Raw genomic sequence first — 23,079 nt, forward strand, 5'->3', positions numbered from 1 at the left:
CTCACCTCAACTCTCCCTTCTTCCTATGTTTTCAATGGCTTCACTTATCGGCCACTGTCACACTTCAAGAACTAACTCCGGGCTTCGACAACCACCTCTGATGACAACTTCGACGACCAACTCTGGGCTCTGACAACCACCTCTGATGACAACTTCGACGACCAACTTCGGGCTTCGACAACCCCCTCTGATGACAATTTTGATGACGAAATTCTGACTCCGACAACCACCTACGATGATAACTCCAACGGCCGACAACCTTCGTGTGACCAACTCCGATAACCAATTATGGCCTCCAACAACCACCTCTGGTGATCCAACTCCGACGACTACCTTCTTGCTACCAACTCCGACGACCAATTGGCTTTAATGACTAACTCCGACAACCACCTCCGATTACAAACTTCAATGAAAATCATCTTTAAGCGAGCAACTCCGATGACTAACTTGAGGCTTAAACAACCATCTTTGACAACAAACTCCGACAACCAACTCTAATACCACCTTCATGCGACTAACTTCAGGCTCTGATAGTAACCTTCAACTACAATCTCCAACGAAAACCATCTTCGATGATCAACTTCGACAGCCACTTTTGTCAGACCAACTTCAGTATTCGAAAACCACCTCCGATGACAAACTTCGACAACCAACTCCAATACACATTCATGTGACCAACTTCAAGCTCCGATAACGACCTCCGACTAAAAACTCCAGCAAAAATCATTTTCGATAATCAACTTCAACAACCACTTCCAATTACTAAAAGACTGATGACGGTTAAAGTATGTTGTAGGGTTGTTGATTATATATATATATAAATTATCTTGTCTACATTAAGTGCAATATTTATACGTTATTAATTCACATATTAAATGAGTGTTAAGAATATTTTAATGAAAAATATATACGTAGTTGAAAAGTATGTAACATATTAAAAAAAAAAACATAAATTGATTTTTTTTTCATGAAACATTTTATAGCAAGAATTAGTGAAAAATAGAGATTTGTTCTCTGATGATCCTCCAAATTGAGGGGAAATGAAAGTGCAACGGTTGAAGAAATGTGATGACATTCCATTGGTTGTTACGATGATGGGGGAGATTTAATTTTAAAAAATTCATGACATAGTAAAAATATAGAGCAACAATAAGAAGTAGAATAAAAAGAAGAAGATGATAATGAAACTCATGGAGAAAATTAAGCTAGGATCAAAAGTTTTGATTTCGCTTTAGTTTTTCATTTTATTTAACCATATTTCTACGAGAAATGAAATGAGTTAGTTGTTGTTCATTGCCCAAAAAAAAGAAAGAAAGAAAGAAAGAAAGAAAAGTTTTAACAATAAAAAGAAAAAAATTGCAATCCATATTTCATTCAAACAAAAGATAAGTATAATTTTTGAATAAAAAAGTTTCAAAACACTAAACATATGAGTTCAACTCTACACCCCAAACACCATATCTCAACTCAGTGCCCCAAACGATTAAAACTTATTAGAGACAAAATAGAAAGTCAACATAGGATACATTTGGTAACCATTTAGGGTTTTTTTTTTTTTAGTTATTGTTTTTTAAAATTAAGCATGTTTCATTCATATTTCTTACAATAATTTGCATTTTTTTAAGTACAATGATTGAATTCTTAGATAAATTCTAAAAACAAAAATAACTTTTTAAAAGTTACTTTTTTTTTAGTTTTCAAAATTTGACTTATTTTTCAAACCATTGGTAAAAAAATAGATAACAAAGTACGAAATTTGGAGGTAGTATCTATATGCTTAATTTTTAAAAAACAAAACGGTTATCAAACGAAACCTTCACGATTCAACAAAACATTAAAATGAACTTGTAATTTAGTCTCAAATGTTGTTGGCTCCGATATTCACGGATGTAAAAAAAAAAACTTGTAAATTAACCTCCAAATAATCATTTACAAGAAAGTAATTATTCTCCCTAGTTACAACTTGAATATAAGATGTGTACCTAATTGATATATAAGTTGTTTTCTAACATTAATCTATATTTATGTTAATGACATTTCCACATTTTAAGAGGTTTGATATTAATATGGAAAGTAAATAATAGTGTAATGCTTAAACCTAAGATATCATTAAGTAACATGCTCTGATATCATCTTAAATCAATGATGAATTCAAAAACTTAAGGTAATTGATGAAGATAAATTTAATTATATATTATCTAACAATAATTAAAATTCTAACTTATATTGTAAATCTCTACACAAAATTACATGGGTAATTTAACAAGTCTCTAGTATTATAAACATGGTTTAATTAAAAAAAATTCGAAGAAAAAATATCGTTTAATTAATTAAAACATATATCATCGATTTTATTTATTATTATTAATTTGAATGAGGAAGAAAATGTTTGTTAAAAAATGAATTGCTTTTTCATTAAATAAACTTAAAAGAAAAAGAAAAAAAGAAAAGTTAGCCAAACAGAACCTAGAAAGTGTAGGCCTGGGGTAAGGGGAGTACAGAAGAAGGGTACAAAATGGTAATTTCACAGTGGCGCATGTCCCTAGAAGAGTAATTTTCCCTTCTTTTAACAAACAAAAAAGAAATTAAAAAAAATAAAAAATGAAAAAAAAGGGATGCAACACGCAGCTTGTGGGCCCACTCCTTTCAAAGAATTTCTCTCTCTAAAATTTTGCGGATGCTTTTAACCTTATTTTCTTTTCTGTCCGTTACACTCAATCTCTCTCTTCTTTCTCTCTCTTTCACTCATTTTTTTTCTCTGCTTTGTAACATGAACATCCCCTGTTTCAATCTTTCTCACCGGAAATGAATCCTGTCACGGAGGCGCTACCGCCTTTGCCGCCGCAACCCCACCGTCCTTCAACTTCCTGTGACCGTCACCCAGAAGAGCGTTTCACTGGTTTCTGTCCTTCATGTCTCTGCGAGCGTCTCGCTGTTCTCGAACCTTCTTCTTCTTCAACTTCTTCCTCTTCTCGAAAGCCGCCGATTAACTCCAGCGCCGCCGCCGCTGCTCTCAAGGCTATTTTCAGACCTTCTGCTGGTGGAGGTGGAGGACCCTCCGCTGCCTCTGGTCGGAATAAACCGTCTGCGTTTCTTCCTGAGCTTCGTCGGACTAAGTCGTTTTCAGCGTCTAAGAATGAAGGGTTTTCCGGTGTGTTTGAGCCTCAGAGGAAATCCTGTGACGTGAGGGTTCGGAATACTCTGTGGACTCTTTTCACTCAGGATGATGAACGGAATCCATTGAGGAATGAAGCTCCTCGGGTTAGTAATGGCGGTGGTGTTCACATTGAGGATGAACCTAGAAATTTGGCTGCTGCTTCTTCTGTTGTTCGAGGTCCGGTTTTGGAACCTGAGGAAGAAGACGAAGAAGACGACGAAACTGAACCGGAAGTTGAGATTTCTGAGGAATCCAATGCTGGTAATGTAGTGGAGGATAGAGTTCAAGAAATTCTTGAAGAAGAGGAAGAAGAACAAGAGGAAGAAGAACAAGAGGAAGAGGAGAATGAAGAACAAATTAGGCCTGAAATCGAGCTTGTACAAGACGACTTCAAGAGCATAAAGGATCACATAGATCTAGATTCTCAACCCAAGAAACCCTCCGGTCGGGATTTCAAGGAGATCGCCGGAAGTTTCTGGTCGGCCGCTTCTGTTTTCAGCAAGAAATGGCAGAAATGGAGAGACAAGCAGAAGCTCAAGAAGCGCAGAAATGGCGGTATCTCCGCTACATTGCCGGTGGAGAAGCCAATTGGCCGTCAATTCAGAGAAACACAGTCGGAAATCGCCGATTACGGCTATGGTCGCCGGTCCTGTGATACCGATCCGAGATTCTCCCTCGACGCCGGACGAATGTCCTTCGACGATCCTCGTTACTCCTTTGATGAACCACGAGCTTCCTGGGATGGCTATTTAGTAAGCCGTACTTTCACCAGAATGCCGACGATGCTCTCTGTTGTTGAAGATGCTCCGATTCACGTTTCTCGAACCGATACTCAAATTCCAGTCGAAGAACCTGCAAATTCCGGCAATGACGATGAAACTGTCCCCGGTGGTTCGGAACAAACCAGAGATTACTACTCCGACTCCTCTCGCCGGAGAAGAAGCCTCGACAGATCAAGCTCGCTGAGGAAAACAGCAGCGGCCGTCATAGCGGATATGGACGAGATTAAATCATCCTCAAACGCGAAAGTCTCTCCAGCCACAGCCGATTTCTTTTCCGGACCGAAATTGGTAGCTCCAGACAACAAAATCCTAAGAGATTCCAACTCGAATTCCTTGCGAGACGATTGTTCAGAGACGTTCGAAATTCCTTTCAGAAACGGCGACCGGAAGGAGGCAAAAAAGTCCCGCCGGTGGGGAAAGGGCTGGAACATTTGGGCATTCATAAACCGACGAACCGGCAACAAATACGAAGACGAAGACAGATACAGTAGCAGAACGAACGGAGTGACGAGATCCTTGTCGGAATCATGGCCGGAATTTCGAGGCGATCGAAACGTCGAGGTTAGAGGAATCGGAGGAGGAATGGGTTTTAATCCAAAAATGATGAGAAGCAACAGTAGCGTGAGTTGGAGAAGCTCACAGAGCAACAACGGCGGATCGTTTGGAAGCATGAGAAAGAGCAATGAGGAAACAAGCGGCGGATTCTTGAGGAAGAAGAAAGAAGATTTCGTGCTGGAGAGAAATCAAAGTGCGAGATTTTCACCGAATGAGGTGGTCGATAATGGGCTTTTACGATTCTATTTGACGCCGATGAAGGGAAGCCGGCGAGGGGGAATTGTGAAGAATCGGCCGAATCCTGCTCAGTCCATTGCTAGAAGTGTACTGAGATTGTACTGAAATTGAAGAACAAGATGAAGAAGAAGAAGAAGAAGAAGAAGAAGAAGAAGAAAAATTTAGTGTTTTTGTTTAATTTGGTGGTGAATTTCTGTGTAATTTTTGTTGGAATTGGATTAAAAAAAAAAAAAAAAAGAACCCATGAAAAGAACTGCCTCTTGCTGCTAATTATGATTTTACCATAAAATTCTCAATTTACTGAAATAACAAAAATTTCAGTGTTTCTTCTTCCTTCAAATATATATTTATATTTTTTCTTCCCCCCCTCCCTTAATTAAAATTTGTTATTACATATATTGCACAAAATTAATTATGATTTCTCCTCAGGCAAACTTGAATTGGAGAGGATAGATAATGTTTGATTCTTGAGACCCTTTTGATCTTAAACATGAATTTGTTTGATATCAAATTATGACTCTTTATTTGTAAATCTAGTTGAAGATTAAATCATCGATAGTATCAAAATATTGGTAAGATGTTTTACAAAGTCAATTTTAAATAGTATCAATACACAAATTTAGAGGAAGAAAATTGATTTTTAAAGTATCTATGTTGTTTTGAACATATGTTTTAATATATATTGTTTTAGAGAATCATTTTCATAAGGTTGAGATAAGATTCGACTCACTTCCTAAAACATAAGCTTTATAACTTGTTTGATCATCACAAAGTGAAATTACGGAATCAATTTCGTTGTGTCATACTCGAATCTCGATCTCAATTCTTGTTACTCACTTATTATTATTACCTTTTTGCTAATTTCCTCTTCCTCGTTTTGCGATTCACTCACGTAATTCTCATTCATCTATCTCTCTCTATATATTTTTAATTCTCTTTCCTTGTTACTTGCTATTCGCTACTTAAAGGAATAATTATAAAAAAAAATATCAAAAAAATCTAAGGAGTACCAATCGTAAGAGTCGAGTATCAATACGCATACATGAGTCACAAATGTGTCAATTTCATAACTTTCATTGTGATGATGCAAATAAAAGATTATAAAAACATAAGCTTTAAAAAAGTAGTTTAGATTTCATTTGAATCTTGTCGACTAAATCCTTAAACTCTATTATATAAAGAATTAATTAATTGAATTAAACTAACGTCCCAATTAAACACAAATACAAAGTTGTGAAATTATCATTTAAATAGAATAACATTAATTTGAAACAAAATTAGAATAGAAAATGATTTTTAATCCCATCTAGATCATAGAAATCTTTGTTAAAAGAATGGTTCTTTGTGGAGGAGGCTCGAATCCCATCTTCTAAACAGTAACTAAAGCTAAGTAATGATTTTGTCTTTGAGGAAAAAAATAAAAAAGAAAAAAAGAAAAAAAAAAAACCAAAGACTGATTGTGAACACAAGAGATGGAAGAGTCAAAGCAATCAGACATTTTATTATTATTATTATTATTAATCAAATTTTCAGATAATGTTTTTCTCCTTTTCCTATATGTTTCACTGAAAAAGCAAACTTTAGACAATTTTGTGTCTAAAAGTCAAAAAGACACATACTATAAATTTATATATATACATATATATATAAATGAAGGCCTTAACAATAGCGCCAATTTCAAAAATATTAAATTTTATATTTAGATTTTTATCAATTAATGCGTATAACTTATTATTTACATAATTCTAAATATATCAATAAATAAATGGATTCTTTAGAGATGATAAATAAAAATACATGCGACATAGTTAGTTAACATGCCATACTACTACTAATATATAATGTTAGATTTTATTATTATTATTTACGTGATTCCGATATAACTTTTATGAAAATGAGCATTTAAAAGGAAAAGAGAGTTCTTTAAAAAAGGAAAAAAAGAGTAGCATGACGCAAAGCCCAATGAGAAGGCCCAATTGTGGAATTGGGCTTTCCCAAAGATGTGAAGTGCCTTTAGAACTTAAAAGTAATTTCCCCTCAACTAAAATAGAGAAAGGGAGGATGAGTATGAAATAGTAAATTTGGAGTTTTTTTTTTTTTTTTTTTTTTTTTTTTTTTTTTTTTTTAATAATAATTATTATTATGGAAATGTATTGTAATTAATGTGAGGTGGGGAAATTGAACCTCAGACTTCGAAGTCGATAGTACAAACACTATGCTAGTTGAGCTAGCTCTTATTGGCATAATAAGGAGAGATTTGAAATAATACTATTGTTAATTGTAGGTTATAATAGTTCGAAACACTAACTATTAAACTCAAACATGTGAATTGAGATGGACTATAATAACCTACTTCACCCACTTGAAGTTGGGGCCCAAACAATCACTTGATGACCAAACGTGTAACATAGACTCAAAATCTAAGACAAAAAAGATATTTTCCCAATAAAATATATACTATATCTTGAACGGCTTTGAATAAGAATCTTTACACCCTATTTTGTTATTACATTTTTTATTATGTCTATTTTCTCATTCATTATAACTATTTGAGTCGAAGTAATGTAACTTTTCATTTATAAGTAAGATCTAGACCATTGATGTGAAATATTGCAATCTAATATTGAAGATGTTGGATTTTATGTCCTAAAACTCGTAGTTTGTAATATCATATTCTTGTTCAATAAAGTTGTTATTGAAAATCTTTAGTAAATTTAAATTCTATATTCATGAATCCAATAAACTAAGGTTCCGAGGCTATTAAGTTTAAGTTTGAACTTTATGTAGTGACATAAATGTGGATCAAGTTCAAATATATATAGCCAAAATGGTCTATAGTATATGAATAAGGTTGGGTGCCTTATTCTGGGGACACTATGGATGCGGCCCATTTTGTAGTTAGTACAAATGATGTGATCCTTAACCGTTCATGTGGAGACATGAAAATGGGAGCATCCTATGTAAAGAGTTTACATAAGACTGAACCATGAAATAGTCACTTTTATGTTCTAAATGCCGTTTAATGTATAAAACTGACTATTTCGTTAATTGATGACCTAGGTAACTTAATCTTAATCCTGAGCTAACTATGAACTCCCATTCACTCGGAATTATCCTTAGATCTGCATAGGTGAGGGCAGCTCATTATAGGGATATTAGATAGGTTGTTCCCATTTCAGGGGTAAGATCAGGTGGATAACTGGGAACATAGGGTGCAAGACGGAATTCACTCCTACGCGTTATAGGGATAGTAGATAGGTTGTTCCCTTTAGTACTGAATCCAAGTCTTGAACAAGGGGCTCTACCCTCTCATTGGCCCGAGATGGGTTCGATTTATAGGTTGGACCTTAAACCAATTGTTCATTAGAGGATCGGTGGAACTTGAGGAATAAGATGTAGTCTCGGGGGTAAAATGGTTTTTATGACCCAGCTGAGATTATGAACAACTTGTGAAGGATTAGCTTACTAATCATGGTTATATCATATGGACAAAAATATATCTATAGTGAGGGGAGTGCAACTATGAGACTATAGTGGAATGACCCGTGAGTTAACGAATGTTGATTAACTTCATCTAAAGAGTTTAGCCAACTAATCTCGGATCGTTGAAGCCCATGATCTATAGGTTCATTAGGTTCCCCTACTAGCTCATATGGAATAAACTTAGAACAGTATGATAAAATAATTTGAATTATTCGAATTAGGTGAAGAGAGAGAAACCAACAAGTATATGTGATATAGTGGTCAGTTTTTTAGTTTAGAGATACAACTTTAATATTTAAATGTGATTTAAATTTCAAGAATATAAATACGTTCATATTCGGAAGCTCGGAAATAATTGAAATGGTCAAAGATGTAAAAAGTCAAAGAGTTGATTTTTTTGACTTTGAAAAGTCAAACTTTGACCGACTTTATATTCAAATATGATTTGAATTTCGAGAAAATGAATGCGGATTCATGCTCGGGAGGTCAAAATTAGTCAACACGAAAAAATCATAAAAAGTCAAAATGTTGACTTTTTTGGTCAAAGTTTGACTTTGACCAAATGACTATTTTGCCCTTTGACTAAAGTTAGTGGGAAAATCCAAACTTTTGTTGGATCATTCCACTAACAAAATAGTGGGCTAGGTGTTGGCTCATAGTGGAGACATTAAGCCCACTTAGATAGTGGATTCTAGGTGTTGGGATTTTATGAAATTATTTCATCTAATTTTGTATGGCCCTTTTCTATAAATATGGGCTTGTGATTTTGGATAAATTTTTTTCGATATTTTGCAAAAATTGGTTTTTAAAATTTGGGCTGAAAAACCTAAACCCAACCCAAAAATTCACTCTACTATTTCCATCTTTTTTTCTCTCTCTTGGGTTTTTCATCCATCGGGTATTACAACTCAGTTCTGAGTCCATTGGATAGTAAGTCAGCTCTAGTGGTGTCCAGTTCGTGTTCGAGCGGCGATAGAGGAGTTTCGGGAGCTTCAAAGGTATTATTTCAAAATAACCCTAATTAATTCATTTAGGGTTGCATGTTTAATTTAGGCAATTAGAATAAAATCGATTCTTATTTCCGCTGCATATGCCAACTTTTCCATCAGAAGATATGCTTGATTGGACAATCATGTGGTTGAGGGTTATCCAAGGCAAGACCCAAAAATCGTAGGATATTGAGAGGAGGCATACAAGAATGATGTTCCAATAGGGAAAAGTTAATGTCTCAGGGTTTGGGCCAATCAATCGAGTTGATAAATATATAATTGAAAAATAATTGAGTTGCGCTCGATCTGACACATTGCAACCTTAAGCGCCAAAAATAGCCCTAACATTTGTGGAATTACACATAACCAGGGGCTAGTAGGAAATACCTATAAATAGCCCTATCCAATGAACCCAAAGGGGGTGAGTAAGTAATGTCCAAAGAAGAGCACTAACATTTCTTCTTGTGTGTTTAGCTGAACTATACACTACCTATACTAACTTAGGCATCAGATTGTGATAGCAATATAGGGTGAGGATCTCTTCTACAAGCCAGTTCAGAAGCAAGACTAGATTAAGAGAAGCGAGCCGAAAGTCAAGCCTATTAGAGGCTCGCAACAACAGCGAACGCAGACAAGATCTGATCGCCAACAGTATGTTTTGCATCATTACAATTATTCAGGTCGAAATAGTTACACAACAAAGTAGTGTATCATTTCGTGTATGGATGCGATTTAGACCAAAGAGACGAAAATATCGCGATTTAACGATGGAGATATGTTTAAATGGAGCGTCAGGTCTTTTACCCCATTCAATCATTCAAATTGAAGTGACTACATGATAAAATAATATACTTCTTGGTGTATGAGTGTAATCTAAACTACAAACATTAAAATAACACGATCTAAGAACATTTGAGAAAACAATCACTACTTTTGACCTTTTGAAAGGTTGTAAATTCCTATTTTATCATTCAATTCATATAGTTACATTATTCTAGTAAAATAATGTCAAAAGAGGAATTGCATTCATTAGAATCTTTTTAAACTTGAAATCAAACTATAAATATCACGTTAGGAAAATAAAAATTCCAAAAATCTGTGTTATGAACTATATGGTTATGGCTGGCGTGGCGAACCGAAAGGGAAGAGGAATACGGGAAGAGAAGAATGAGAAGGAAGTATCGGCCACACGTCAATGAACCAATACTTCCCGCCGGAAACTCGTCTCCGATTGCATTTTCCGTTCTGGAAGTATCGGCATCATCATCATAGCATGTCCTGAATCGATACAGAAACCCTAATTATTAACGCTTTTGTCATGGTCGAGCTCCCCAAAGCCCTATCCCCTGCACTGCTTCTAAAGCTCCTCAAAGCAGAGAAAAACCCCAATGCGGCACTCGCTCTATTCGACTCGGCCTGTCAGCATCCTGGTTATGCTCACTCACCATTCGTATTCCACCATATTCTCCGGCGACTTATCGACCCGAAGCTCGTTGTTCACGTTGGTCGGATCGTGGACCTGATGCGAACTCAAAGATGCACTTTCTCCGAAGATGTTGCGCTGACGGCTATCAAGGCCTATGCGAAGTGTTCAATGCCCGATCAAGCGCTTTATTTGTTTCAAAACATGGTTGACATTTTTGGGTGTAAACCGGGAATTAGGTCATATAACTCTATGCTTAATGCGTTCATTGAGTCTAATCAGTGGAGCCGAGCTGAACTGTTTTTCACATACTTTCAGACAGTGGGCATGTCGCCCAATCTGCAGACTTATAATATTTTGATCAAGATATCGTGCAAGAAGAAGCAGTTTGAAAAGGCTAAGGGATTGTTGAAATGGATGTCGGAAAAGGGTTTGAACCCTGATGTTTTAAGCTATGGTACTTTAATTAATGCAGTTGCGAAGAGTGGTAACTTATCGGATGCACTGGAGGTGTTTGATGAAATGTCTGAGAGAGGGGTGAACCCTGATGTTATGTGTTATAATATTCTGATTGATGGGTTTTTCAGAAAAGGAGATCTTGTGAAGGCCAATGAGATTTGGGAGAGATTACTGAGAGAATCTTCAGTTTATCCGAGTGTGGCAACGTATAACATTATGATAAATGGTTTATGTAAGCTCGGGAAGTTCGAGATGAGTATGGAGATATGGACTAGAATGAAGAACAACGAAAGGTCATTCGATTTATTTACTTTTAGTTCTATGATTCACGGCTTGAGCAAAGCAGGAAACATCGATGCTGCTGAGAAAATTTTCCAGGAGATGATTGACAACGGGTTATCCCCTGATGTGACAACATATAATGCAATGCTCAGTGGTCTATTTCGAGCCGGGAAACTAGGTAAATGCTTTGAGTTGTGGGAAGTAATGGGTAAGAATAACTGTTGCAATATTGTTAGTTATAACATATTGATTCAAGGGTTGCTTGACAACAAGAAAGTGGAAAAAGCGATTTGTTATTGGCAGCTCTTACACGAGAGGGGCTTAAAGGCAGATTCAACAACATACGGACTGTTGATTCACGGGTTGTGTAAAAATGGATACTTGAGTAAGGCTTTAAGAATATTAAAAGAAGCAGAAAATGAGGGAGCTGATTTGGATACTTTTGCGTACTCATCAATGATTCATGGGTTATGCAAAAAAGGGAGGTTGGATCAAGCAGTAGAACTGGTTCATCAGATGAACAAACATAAGCATAAACTGAATTCTCATGTCTTCAATTCACTGATTAATGGATATGTCCGAGCTTCTAAACTTGAAGAGGCTATTCTTCTTCTAAGGGAAATGAAAAACAAAGATTGTGCTCCTACTGTAGTTTCCTACAACACTATTATCAATGGTTTGTGCAAGGCAGAAAGATTTAGCGATGCATATCTTTCTCTTAAGGAAATGCTGGAAGAGGGTTTGAAGCCTGATGTGATTACTTATACCTTGTTGATTGATGGTCTGTGTCGAGGAGAAAAGCTTGACATGGCACTCAAATTATGGCATCATTGTATTAATAAGGGTCTTAAGCCCGATGTAACCATGCACAACATAATAATTCATGGTCTTTGTACTGCCCAAAAAGTTGATCTTGCCCTGGACATCTTTAATCAAATGGCACAGGTCAACTGTGTTCCAGATCTTGTAACACACAACAGCATCATGGAAGGTCTTTACAAAGCTGGAGACTGCGCAGAGGCTTTAAAGATTTGGGACCGCATCTTGGAAGCGCATCTTCAGCCAGATATTATTTCTTATAACATTGCTTTTAAGGGGCTCTGCTCTTGCACTCGAGTTTCAGATGCCATTGGGTTCCTATATGATGCTCTGCAGCATGGAATTCTTCCAAATGCCCCAACATGGAACATTCTTGTAAGAGCAGTAGTTGATGACAGACCTTTAACGGAATATGTTCTTATTACAGAGTCTCCGACATGATATGATTCTTGTGTGATGCTCTGAATCCACGAGGATCTTCAACCTTCTTGCTATGGAAATTATTGACAATAGATCTTCACCTTGATCTTCTTGATTGAAATGAATTAAAAAGTAAGTCCCCTCCTCCTCCAAATCACTTTTTTTTTTCAACTTGATATCTTCTAATGATTTATACTGATTCCTTTGACTGTTTTCTCTCTTGCTTGGTGATTGTGCCAGATCTGCTAGTACATATGCTTTGAACTAGTAGACTGCACTTTCTTGGCATGCCGAGTACTTTGAATAATTTGCAAGCTCTTCGGCTTAGAGATAGGACCATCATTCAAAGAAACTCAATTTTAACTTTTAGTTTCGATGGCTGGCCAATGATGTTCAAGGTTTTCAAAATTTTCATTTTTATTGTGATATATTTTATAGAGCCATTATTAATAATTATGTTTTCAAAAGATTTAAACAATTTTGCTTCAAATTTAAAAGGTTTTCAATTAGGCACCGACGTCTTACTTTTTCTATTTTCTTATAACTATTATTATAAATTTTGGATTGATGGGTAGATTAGCAGGAAAATATGATCGGCTTGCTATTTTATTTAACTGCTCCGTAACTTGCACTTGATTTTCCTCTGCAGTGGAAAAGAAATAATACAAAAATGGATTTTTATGCACTAAACAAACCACTGCAAAAATAGGTCATGTAATTAATAATTATGTTGAAGCTATTGGTACAAGATCTTTCCAAATAATCGTCATGAAGATTCCAAGCATCAAATGTTGTAATTCATTACAGAGGTCTTGGTGATTGAAGTCATAATCACCAAGACCAATTGTTAATGATGCAAAAGTGAAGTAGCTTGATGTATCAGACCCGAGCAGAGAGGATTCACTTGGGGTTTATATCTCATGCTATAGTTATTATTTTCTATCTTTTCCTCATGCTTTCAGCAATAACAAAGACTTCTTCACTCTTTTTCCTCAGGTTGCTTTTTGATTTCTGTTTTTTCTATTTCAGATGACATCCTTTGCTCATAAGAAAACTGAGAAATCAAAGCAATAAGCATTGCCCCAAGAACTGCAACTTTCCGCCAATCAGGTGAAGAAAGGAATGATTCGGCAATTGCTACGACTAGCAGACCAATGAATGCAAGATAGATATATCGCCTTGTCTTCGAACCAGCATTTTCTTTAGTAAGCTCTTTAATCTTCTCCATTTCCACTTTAGCCTTCACTTTGTCAGCAGGCTTTCTCTGCCTCAGGTTCTTAAAGAAAAGACCTTCATTTCGTTCTTCTTCAATTTGGCCTTCAAATTTTGCCAACATATCATCGTTTTTCTCTATTTCCTTGCCTGTTCAATTCTGCAGACTCCTCAAAGACCTGCATCTGGCTTTCAATGTTCTCCATAATCTATTCATTAGAAAACAAGAAAGTGGGTCATATTCAAAACCATAAATTTCAGTGACAAATGAGAGAAAGAAACCGAACATAGACCAACCCTTGCACTAGCTTCGTCGAGCCCTCTGAGGGCGTCTTCTCCAATCTTCTCAAACTCTGCATTGGCCTCTTCAGCAAACTGAGTGAGATCAGCAGACTTTTCATCTAAGAAGCCGGTGAGACGGAGTTTTTGGGTTTGAAGTTGTGCTATTCTGGCTAATATCTCTTGCTTTTGGGGATCTCCTTCAGGTGGTGTGGAAGCACTTGAATCAGAAGTGTTAGACTGGCAAAAGCACAAGGAGTTCTTTGAAATGGGAAGTCTTGCTGTGTATAAGAAGGTATTCTTGTGGACTGCGAAAGAGGTTTGAATTGGTTTGAAAACTATCATCTTTTGTTTATCTTTTAGAGAGAGAGAGAGCTGAGGGAGGGAGGAAGAAAAAGGAGAGAGCTTGGAATTCTTTTGGACCTCTCATTTTATGTTATTTTTATCACTTTATTATATTAAGAATATGAGATATTGATCATTGATTCCCATTGGAGTTTGGATCGTTTTCTTATCCATTCCAAAGTTGTGACGTTTCCAGGTGGTCTAATTCAGTTGAACAATCTGAAAAGTAGTTTTTTTTTTTTTTTTTTAATAATAATAATAATAAAAAAATATATTTAAAATTTTTTATTATTAAAATAAAAAAAAGAAAAGCTAATAAGTGACCTTTTGTTTTCTTTTCATTTTTTTAACAATTAGGTTAAAATATTATTTTGATCTCAGTACTTTGAAGTTGGTTCAATTTTAATCCCAATATTAAATCTTAAATTTTAACTTCAATGCTAGTTTATTTTTGATTTTTTTAAACATTTTTTTTGTTATTCATTAAAATTTCATGATAAATGTTGAAAACATATTCACATATTGTATTTATTTTTATGAAAATTATTATTATTATTTAACCAATTTCGATAAAATTTAATTTTGAGAGACTAAATGTAAAATTTATTGAAAGTATAGATACTAAAATTGGGTAATTGAAAGGACATGGATTAAAATTGAACAAACTTCAAAGTATGAAGACCAAAATGATAATTTAACTTAAACATTAATATTAAGGATAAACTTAAAAGATATTTTTTTAGTACAATAAGGATGGAGAGATTAAGGAAAATTATTAGAAATAACACGTTTAAGTTTTTACATCACAAAACTAGTATTTTTTTTCTAGAACTTGTAAAAATAGTTTTTCTTGGTTAAAAAATCAAATTTTTTCCAACTTATTGATTGTTTGAGGCTTTCTCGATACATCTTGCCAGATTATACATTGAGATTATGTGCTTCTCGGTACTAATCTCGAGTAAAATAACACCAAGATTTTATATATTTCAGCTTTCTTGGTGAAATCCCAGGCATAATTAACATCGAAATTTATATATTTAAACTTTTTTAGTGAAATTTCCAATAGGAATAACACTAAGATTCTATATATATCCTAAATCTTACCCAATTTTTTTCGAAAAATTTTATCTTTTTCAAAATTTAAAAATGTTGAATCAATTTAGAAAATCTAATTTGATAATTGGAAAATGCATTTGAAATTTTGGAAATTCATAAAACTATGAAAACATAAATTACGCTAAAGATTTGAAAAATTACATAATAGTTTGATATAATATTTAGTAGAAATAAACGAATTTGGAGAACATTTGAAAATAGTATAAGATTTGGGAAGATTACAAAAAAAAAAAAAAAAAAAGAAGAAGAAGAAGCAAATTTCGGTGTGTAATCAGGTGAGATGTATCGAGAAGGTCTAAAACAATCGATAAGTTGAAAAAAGTTAGATTTTTAACTAATTCTCGATGGTCGATCTCGTTCGAGATGGATTGAGAAAAAATATTTTTACGAGTTTTCAAAAAGCGTGCTAGTTTTGTAAGATGAAAACCTAAACGTGCTATTTTTCACAATTTTTCGAGATTTAAACTACAAACATCTTAGGAACAGTTTGTTTTTTGGGAATGTAGATAATTGGAATCCTTAGATGCTCGTAATTATAGATATTCAGAATTATAGATGTCTGGTATTTTAGATAATCATATTTGTTTTGTAGGAATATTTTTGCATATATCTAACTAGGTATATTTTGATAATTATATTTATTTCGTATGATTTCTATTCGAAAATGTCTTAAATTTATTTAATGTTCCAAGAATGCTCATACGACTATTTATTAAGTTATAATTAATTTAATATAATTTCAACTTACATAATATATTTGTTTTTATCAATTTGAATTAAATATTTTTATATGTTATTTTTCTTAACAAAGTAACATTTAATAATCTAAGATTTTTCATAAAAATAAATACTAATTTAAAATTTGAATTTGAATATCTTGCTAAAAAATTAATAATTAATAACAACTACGATATAACAAAAAATGGGTGATATACATGGTTGACAATATTTATTTTAATCATATAATGCACACAAAGAAGAGTGAACATATATTTAAAGGAAAAAAAGACAAACAAGTAAAATAGGGATGCCCTGAATACGAAAATCTAGAAAACTCATATTTCAGGAGGGCATCCAAAACTCTCACGATACCTATCGATCCTAGGATACCCGAGAATCTCCAGATGATAGGGCGTCTTATAATACTGCAAAAATGCGTTAATCTAGATGCTCAATTCCCGTGAAAATATAAAATACATGCAAAACAAATGACCTCTTAATTTTTAATACAGATTTTATGTCAATTGAGCTAACTTCTTTTTCACAATAAAACCTATATATATTATAACGAGCAAAATTAGTACCATAGAGAAAATGAATTAAAATTACGTTCATTAATTAGCGTATGTATGCAAGAATTGGTGTATGAAATAAATTATGCCTCTTTTGGCAAACCATAAAAAAGAAATTTAAAAATAGGAATTATAATTGTATTTTATATTTTCTTATATGTGGTTTTAGAAATTAGATCCCAATTCAAGTGTTTGATATAATATATTTATATATCATAAAATTAATTGCAGTTGCTTATTAAATATTAGAATGGATATAAATTCTTATTAATTAATTTATGAACACATTTTATGTTAAAAATCTTGAAAAATTGACAAAATTAGGACAAACTTAAGAATGTTAGACTTTGAAGAATTGTACAAAATGACCCACAAAGCAAAAACTATTTTACGACGATCTCTTTCTAAAAACTTATTTTTTATTGGCCTTTTTGATGTGTGAAATACCACTTTTATCCTTAATATTAAATGCTCTCTTCCCATGTATTTTCTACTTTTCTTTTACTCTCCCCAAAACAACAATAAAAGGAAAATTCAAAGTCATTTAAAACTAAAGATGCTTTAACATTTTGTTTACTTATAAGCATGGTTGGAAAGAACGTGAAAAATCATATGAAAACGAGTCGTCATTTAGTTAAAATGGAGTTATATCGATAAAGATATGATAAAAACAAAATTATTGTTTGCGTAGAAAAAATGTGCAATGGCTAACATCAACGTATATAATCGCTGACATCAACGTATGTGATCACTCAGTTTTCATTTTGCAATTTTGTTTTAGTCACATATCTTTGTCGATACAACGCTGTTTTTGCTAAATGACCACTCGTTTTCATACGTTTTTTTTCTTGTTCTTTCCAACCATGCATGTAAACTAAATAAAAACTTAGATAATCTTTGACTTTATTACTCCAAAAGTAAATTTTATCTTAGTTTAAGTGTTATAGTGCCATTTATATTCATTATTTTTTTGGCATGTTGCTCAATTTATAAGCATAATCGGAAAGAACACGAAAAAGTATGAAAACAAGTGGCTATTTAGCTAAAACAAAGTTTTATCGATGAAGATAAAACTAAGTGATCAAGTACGCTAATGTCAGCGATCACGAACATTGATGTCAGTGATCACATAAGCTTATATCGGTGATCATACATTTTTTCTGCGTAAATGATAATTTGGTTTTTGTCATATCTTTGTCGATACAACTCTGCTTAACCAAAATGACTACTCGTTTTCATACGATTTTTTGCGTTCTTTCCAACCATGCATATAAAATAAGCAAAATGTTAAAGCATCTTTAGTTTTAAATGACATTGAATTTTCATTTTGTTGTTGGTAATAGGGGAGAGTAAAAGAGATGTAGGAAATACTTGGGAAGAAAGCATTTAACATTGAGGGCAAAAGTAGTATTTTACATGCCAAAAAGGTTAATAACAGACAGTTTTTGGAGAGGTCAGTCATAGAAAAGTTGTTGCTTTTTGGGACATTTTGTACAATCTTCCAAAGACTTTTGGGATGGTTTTCAAAATAAAGAGTTTTAGGACAAATGAACATATGAAATGTCCATTATGCCCCTAAGTGAGAAAAACCAATTTTTTGTTCCCTATAACACACATTTTGGACTTTTATCTTCTCTCCCATCTTTTCTCCAACTTCTCTCTAACTTCTCTTCTCTCAAGTTCTCTTATCATGCTCCAAGATTGTTAACAATTTCAATATTCTCTCAACCTCATTCTCTTGTGGTAAGTTTTCATGATTTCCTTTTATTATTATTAATTTTTTGGGTCTCCTACTCTCATTTATAAATGAGTTGAGTTAGGTTAAGCGCTCTCTCTCTCAAACATCACATTTTTTATATTGTGGGATAGTTGTGCAATATTATTTATTTTTAAAATCTCGCAACAACTTTCCAACTCCAAATTTAAAATATTTAATTTCAAATTATTTTTATACTTTTTTTAGGTTATTTAGGGCGGGTATGAACATGTTTTAGCTAGTTTTGTAGGTACTATTTTTTATTTGCAACATAACACAACTATCTTACAACTTTCAAACAGGAAACGCTTAACTCCAAATCATCTTTAAATGTGTTTTAAGTGATTTAGGGTGAGTTTACACTTGCCTCAAGACTACTTTAAGGCATAGTTAACTTCCTATAGCCATCTAGTAAAGACCCTCTAAGGTCATCCCAAGGAAGTTAACTAGAGTTCAACTAGATATATTTTGATAAACCATATTCGGATCCATCCAAGACTGAAACCTCTTCCTGAATGGACAACATAGTGTCATTCGATAAGGAGCAATTTGACCTTATCATTGGGTTTAGAATATGGACTAGATGTGTATGCAGACCTCGAAACTCTAGGAGGCTTAGGACTTATACTTCAACGACAATACTAGAGCAAAGCAGTCTGAAGTTGAGACTCAATTCCTAGCATTAGATTTTAGGAGTAATGAGGATGCAGTTGAAGGGATTGAATCCTGCGCGGAAGCATGTAAACGCTCGTGCTTCATTATCTGTTGAAGAAAACAAGAACAGAAACAAATAAGCATGCTGTAATTTAATAAAAAAAAATGTAGAAATACTCACTTTTGAAGACCATTCTTCAAGCGGTTCTCCCATCAAGATGTTTTGAAAATTACCACTAATATATCTCTACTATTCTCCGGTAAAATTGGAGCTTGTGAGAGCCCTTTTGGAAGTACGAGGGAAGAAGAATTTTTTTTTGAGAGATTGAGAGAATTAAGACTAGAGAGGAAGAAGAAGATGCCAAAAAAAAAAAAAAAAAAAAAAAAAATCAATTTTCTTATCTTTTTCTTCATTTCACGTTGAGTTAAGGGAAAGGGGTTATCCTTCTCCCACTAACTCCTAATAACTCCCCACAAGGGAAAGGAGTTATTTATTATTTATTATTATTGATATAAATTAAATAAAAATTTAATTTAAATTTAATTAAATAATAGTCAGTAAATCTAATTTATTTGATTTAATTAATTTAATATCATATACTTAATTAATATTATATTTAAATCATATTTAAATATATTTTTCTCTCACAACCTATAGTTTCAATATGAATCTTATTCATATTAATTTTTAACCTATAATTGTAATATTTGAATCTTATTCGAATATTTTATTTTTCTCATATAATAAAGTTTAACTTTGAATCTAATTCAAAATTAACTTTATAATATAACACATCCGTATATATTATATTAATGGTTTCATATACTAATTTCCCAAATAATTTGAACAATTCAAATTCATCCAAAACTTTAACGATTCTATTTTTACCTTTAGTGAGCTAGAGAGAAGACCTAATGGACCTATAGATTAGAAGCTCCAATAATACGATATTAATTAATTAAACTCTTTAATTAAATTAATCAACATTCATTATCTACAAGTCACTCCACTAAAGATCCACAGCTGCCCTCTTCGCACTGTAGATATATTTTTGTGTTCATAGATGTAACCGCTACCGATAAGCCAATTCTTCACGAGTCATTCATAATTACAACTGGATCAAATTATCGTTTTACCCCCTGTAATTACCTATAGTTCCTTGAGTCCCCTGATTCTCTAATGAACAACCTATTTATGGTCCTACCATAAACAAAATCTCTCTCGAGCCAATAAAAGGGAAACGACCCCATTATTTAAGACCCGGAGTCAGCACTTAAGGGAACAACTCCTCTACTTAGCCTAAAGATGGGAAGGGTTAAATTCCATCTCGTGTAGTTATGTTCCCAGCTTCCTACTTGGTCCTGTCCCCAGAATAGTAGGCATATCGAGTCAGCGACTCGAGCCACTCTCACACATACAAATCAAAGGACAGTTCCTTATATGTAGGAGTTCATAACTCACTCAGGATTAAGATTGAGTTACCTACGATCATCCTATGAAATATTAATCTTTTCAATCAACGGTGTTATAATAAAAGATTAATTATTTCATGGTTTGGTCTTATACAATCTCTGAAGGAACCGTGAGGTCCACTGCGGAAGCGAGATCGTTCCAAATTTTCAATACTTCACAAAATTAAAAGTTACAAATAAGAAATTATGCATTTTAATAAAAGTTACAACATGCTTTAAAGAGGGAGAAAGATTAGAAATTGACTTACCTTTGAAGAACAAGATCTTCACGAAATCCCTCGAACTGATCATGAACTCTCCTCATACTGGAATCCTAAACAGAACAAAAACCAAGTGGCCACCACCAAAAAAGAACCTCCTATATGTTGGGGTTGATGCCCTAAATCTCGTAGGGTTCTATAGTTTGTAAACATTGTACAAACAAACTCTTTATGTGATTAATAAAATAGATGATATTTTAGTTGCATTAAGTTTTAACCACAAGCCAATAAACTAACATCCAAGGTTATCTTTGTAACTTAAATATGCATGTGGAGACATACATGTGGCATGTTTAAGTGATAATCTAAATGATTTGTAGTAGATGGATAAGGCTGGATACCTTATCCTAGTGACACTACGAGTATGACCCGTTTTGTAGATGTTACAATTGTTATAAAGTGCTACAAATGATCTGATCCTGATCATTCATGTATTAGACATACGAGCGAGGATATTCTATATAAATATGTTTGTATAAGACCAGACCACGAAATGTTTGGTCTCATTATATAACACCGTTCACAATAGAGACTTACATTTCACCAGGATGATCATAGGTAACATGACATGAATCCTAAGTGAGTTGTGAACTCCTACTTATGAGGACGGTCCTTCGATTTGTATGGGTGAGATTGGCCAGATTGTCGACTCAACAAGCCTACCATTTTGGGGATTCGTCTAATTGGGGAGTTGGGAACACAACTATACAAGATGGAATTCACTCATTCCCCAAAGTAGGGGTAAGTAGATAAATTGCTCTCTTAAGGGCTGATTCCGGGTCTTGAACAATGTGGCGCCACAACATCTCCTGGCCTGAGAGGAGTTTAGTCATAGTGGGACTATGATCTATTATTCAGTAGAGGGATCAGTGATACTTAAGAAGTTAGGTGTATCTATAGGGGCAAAATGGTAATTTGGTCTAGTTGTACTTATGAGCAATTTGTGAAGGGTCATCGTACTATTGATTGGTTATATCCAATGGACACAGAAATATATCTATAGTGCGAAGAGTGCAGCTGTCGGTTTTTAGTGGAGTGCCCGACAGTTAATGGATGGTGAATAATGTAATTAAAGAGTTTAATTAATTACTCATGTACCGTTGGAGCTTCAAGCTACAGGTACATAAGGTCCTCTTGGTAGCTAAAAAAGATTTAGTTGAAAGTCAATTTTTGGATTAATTTGAATTGTTCAAATTAATAGAGGGATTTAATTATATATGATATAAATGTCATAATGTATTTGATACTGTTGAGGATGATGTCCTAAACTCTTGTTGGGTCCTGTAGTTTGTAAACACATGTATTAAATAAATGCTTGTGATGTAATAATATATGATATTTTCTTCACTGTTGTCTATGAAACATGAGATGTTTTAATTGCTTTACCACAAACCAATAAACTAAGATCCCTGGTTTTCGTTGTAACTTAAGCATGTGTGTGGAGACATATAGGTAGATCATGTCTTAAGTGATAACCAAAATGGTCTGTAGTATATGGATATATGAGGGAAACCTTATCCTTGTGACACTACGGATGCGACCCGCTTTGTAGATTGTTACAAGTGTTGTGACGTGCTACAGATGGTCTGATCCTGATCAGTCATGTGGAGACATGTGAGTAGGGACATCCTATAAAAAGGAGTTTGTATAAGACCGGACCATAAAGTGTATAGTCTCGTTATATAACGCCGTTCATGGCAGAGACTTCACTTCACTAGGATGACCATAGATAATATGACCTTAATCCTGAGTGAGTTGGGAACTCTTGCCTTTGAGGGCGGTTCTTTGATTTGCATGGGTGCGAGTGGCCAGATTGCCGACTCAAACCTACCACTTTAGGGATTCGTCTGATTGGGGAGCTGGGAACTCAGCTACATAAGATGGAATTCACTTCTTCTCCGAAGCAGGGGTAAGTAGATAGATTGCTTCCTTAAGGACTGATTCCGGGGCTTGAACGATATGGCGCCACACATCTTTTCATGGGCCGAGAGGTATCCACTCATAGTAGAACTATAAGATATTGTGTTTTAGAGGGATCAGTGGTACTTAAGGAGTTAGATGTAACTACAGGGGCAAAACGATAAAT

At 34.0% G+C, this 23,079-nt stretch overlaps 3 protein-coding genes across 4 annotated transcripts; 2 read left to right on the plus strand and 1 right to left on the minus strand.

The window, feature by feature from the left end:
• The first annotated feature begins 2,631 nt into the window (after positions 1-2,631).
• Positions 2,632-5,071, plus strand: OPS (LOW protein: UPF0503-like protein, putative (DUF740)). Its single transcript, XM_039027369.2, has one exon. It carries the CDS (start codon positions 2,806-2,808, stop codon positions 4,834-4,836), a length of 2,031 nt encoding a protein of 676 aa, XP_038883297.1. The 5' UTR covers positions 2,632-2,805; the 3' UTR covers positions 4,837-5,071.
• Positions 5,072-10,299: 5,228 nt separating this feature from the next.
• Positions 10,300-14,586, plus strand: LOC120073780 (Pentatricopeptide repeat (PPR) superfamily protein). 2 transcript variants are annotated; one of them, XM_039026619.2, is made up of 3 exons: positions 10,300-12,738; positions 13,636-13,811; positions 13,985-14,586. In XM_039026619.2, the coding sequence occupies exon 1, from the start codon at positions 10,522-10,524 to the stop codon at positions 12,625-12,627; it is 2,106 nt and encodes a 701-aa protein (XP_038882547.2). In that variant the 5' UTR covers positions 10,300-10,521; the 3' UTR covers positions 12,628-12,738; positions 13,636-13,811; positions 13,985-14,586. The 2 variants fall into 2 exon arrangements, with proteins under 2 accessions (XP_038882547.2, XP_090168511.1); XM_090312385.1 differs by having other exon boundaries at positions 13,256-14,586.
• On the minus strand, positions 13,305-14,442 carry LOC120073781 (8-amino-7-oxononanoate synthase). Its single transcript, XM_039026620.2, is given in 3 exon segments — positions 13,305-13,963; positions 13,965-14,027; positions 14,116-14,442. Coding segments are annotated over 3 exon segments (768 nt in total). The 3' UTR covers positions 13,305-13,585.
• Positions 14,587-23,079: the final 8,493 nt, after the last annotated feature.

The sequence above is a fragment of the Benincasa hispida genome, chromosome 3, assembly GCF_027475165.1.
Source record: "Benincasa hispida cultivar pf3 chromosome 3, pf3_genome.v1.1, whole genome shotgun sequence".
NCBI classification, from domain to species: domain Eukaryota; kingdom Viridiplantae; phylum Streptophyta; class Magnoliopsida; order Cucurbitales; family Cucurbitaceae; genus Benincasa; species Benincasa hispida.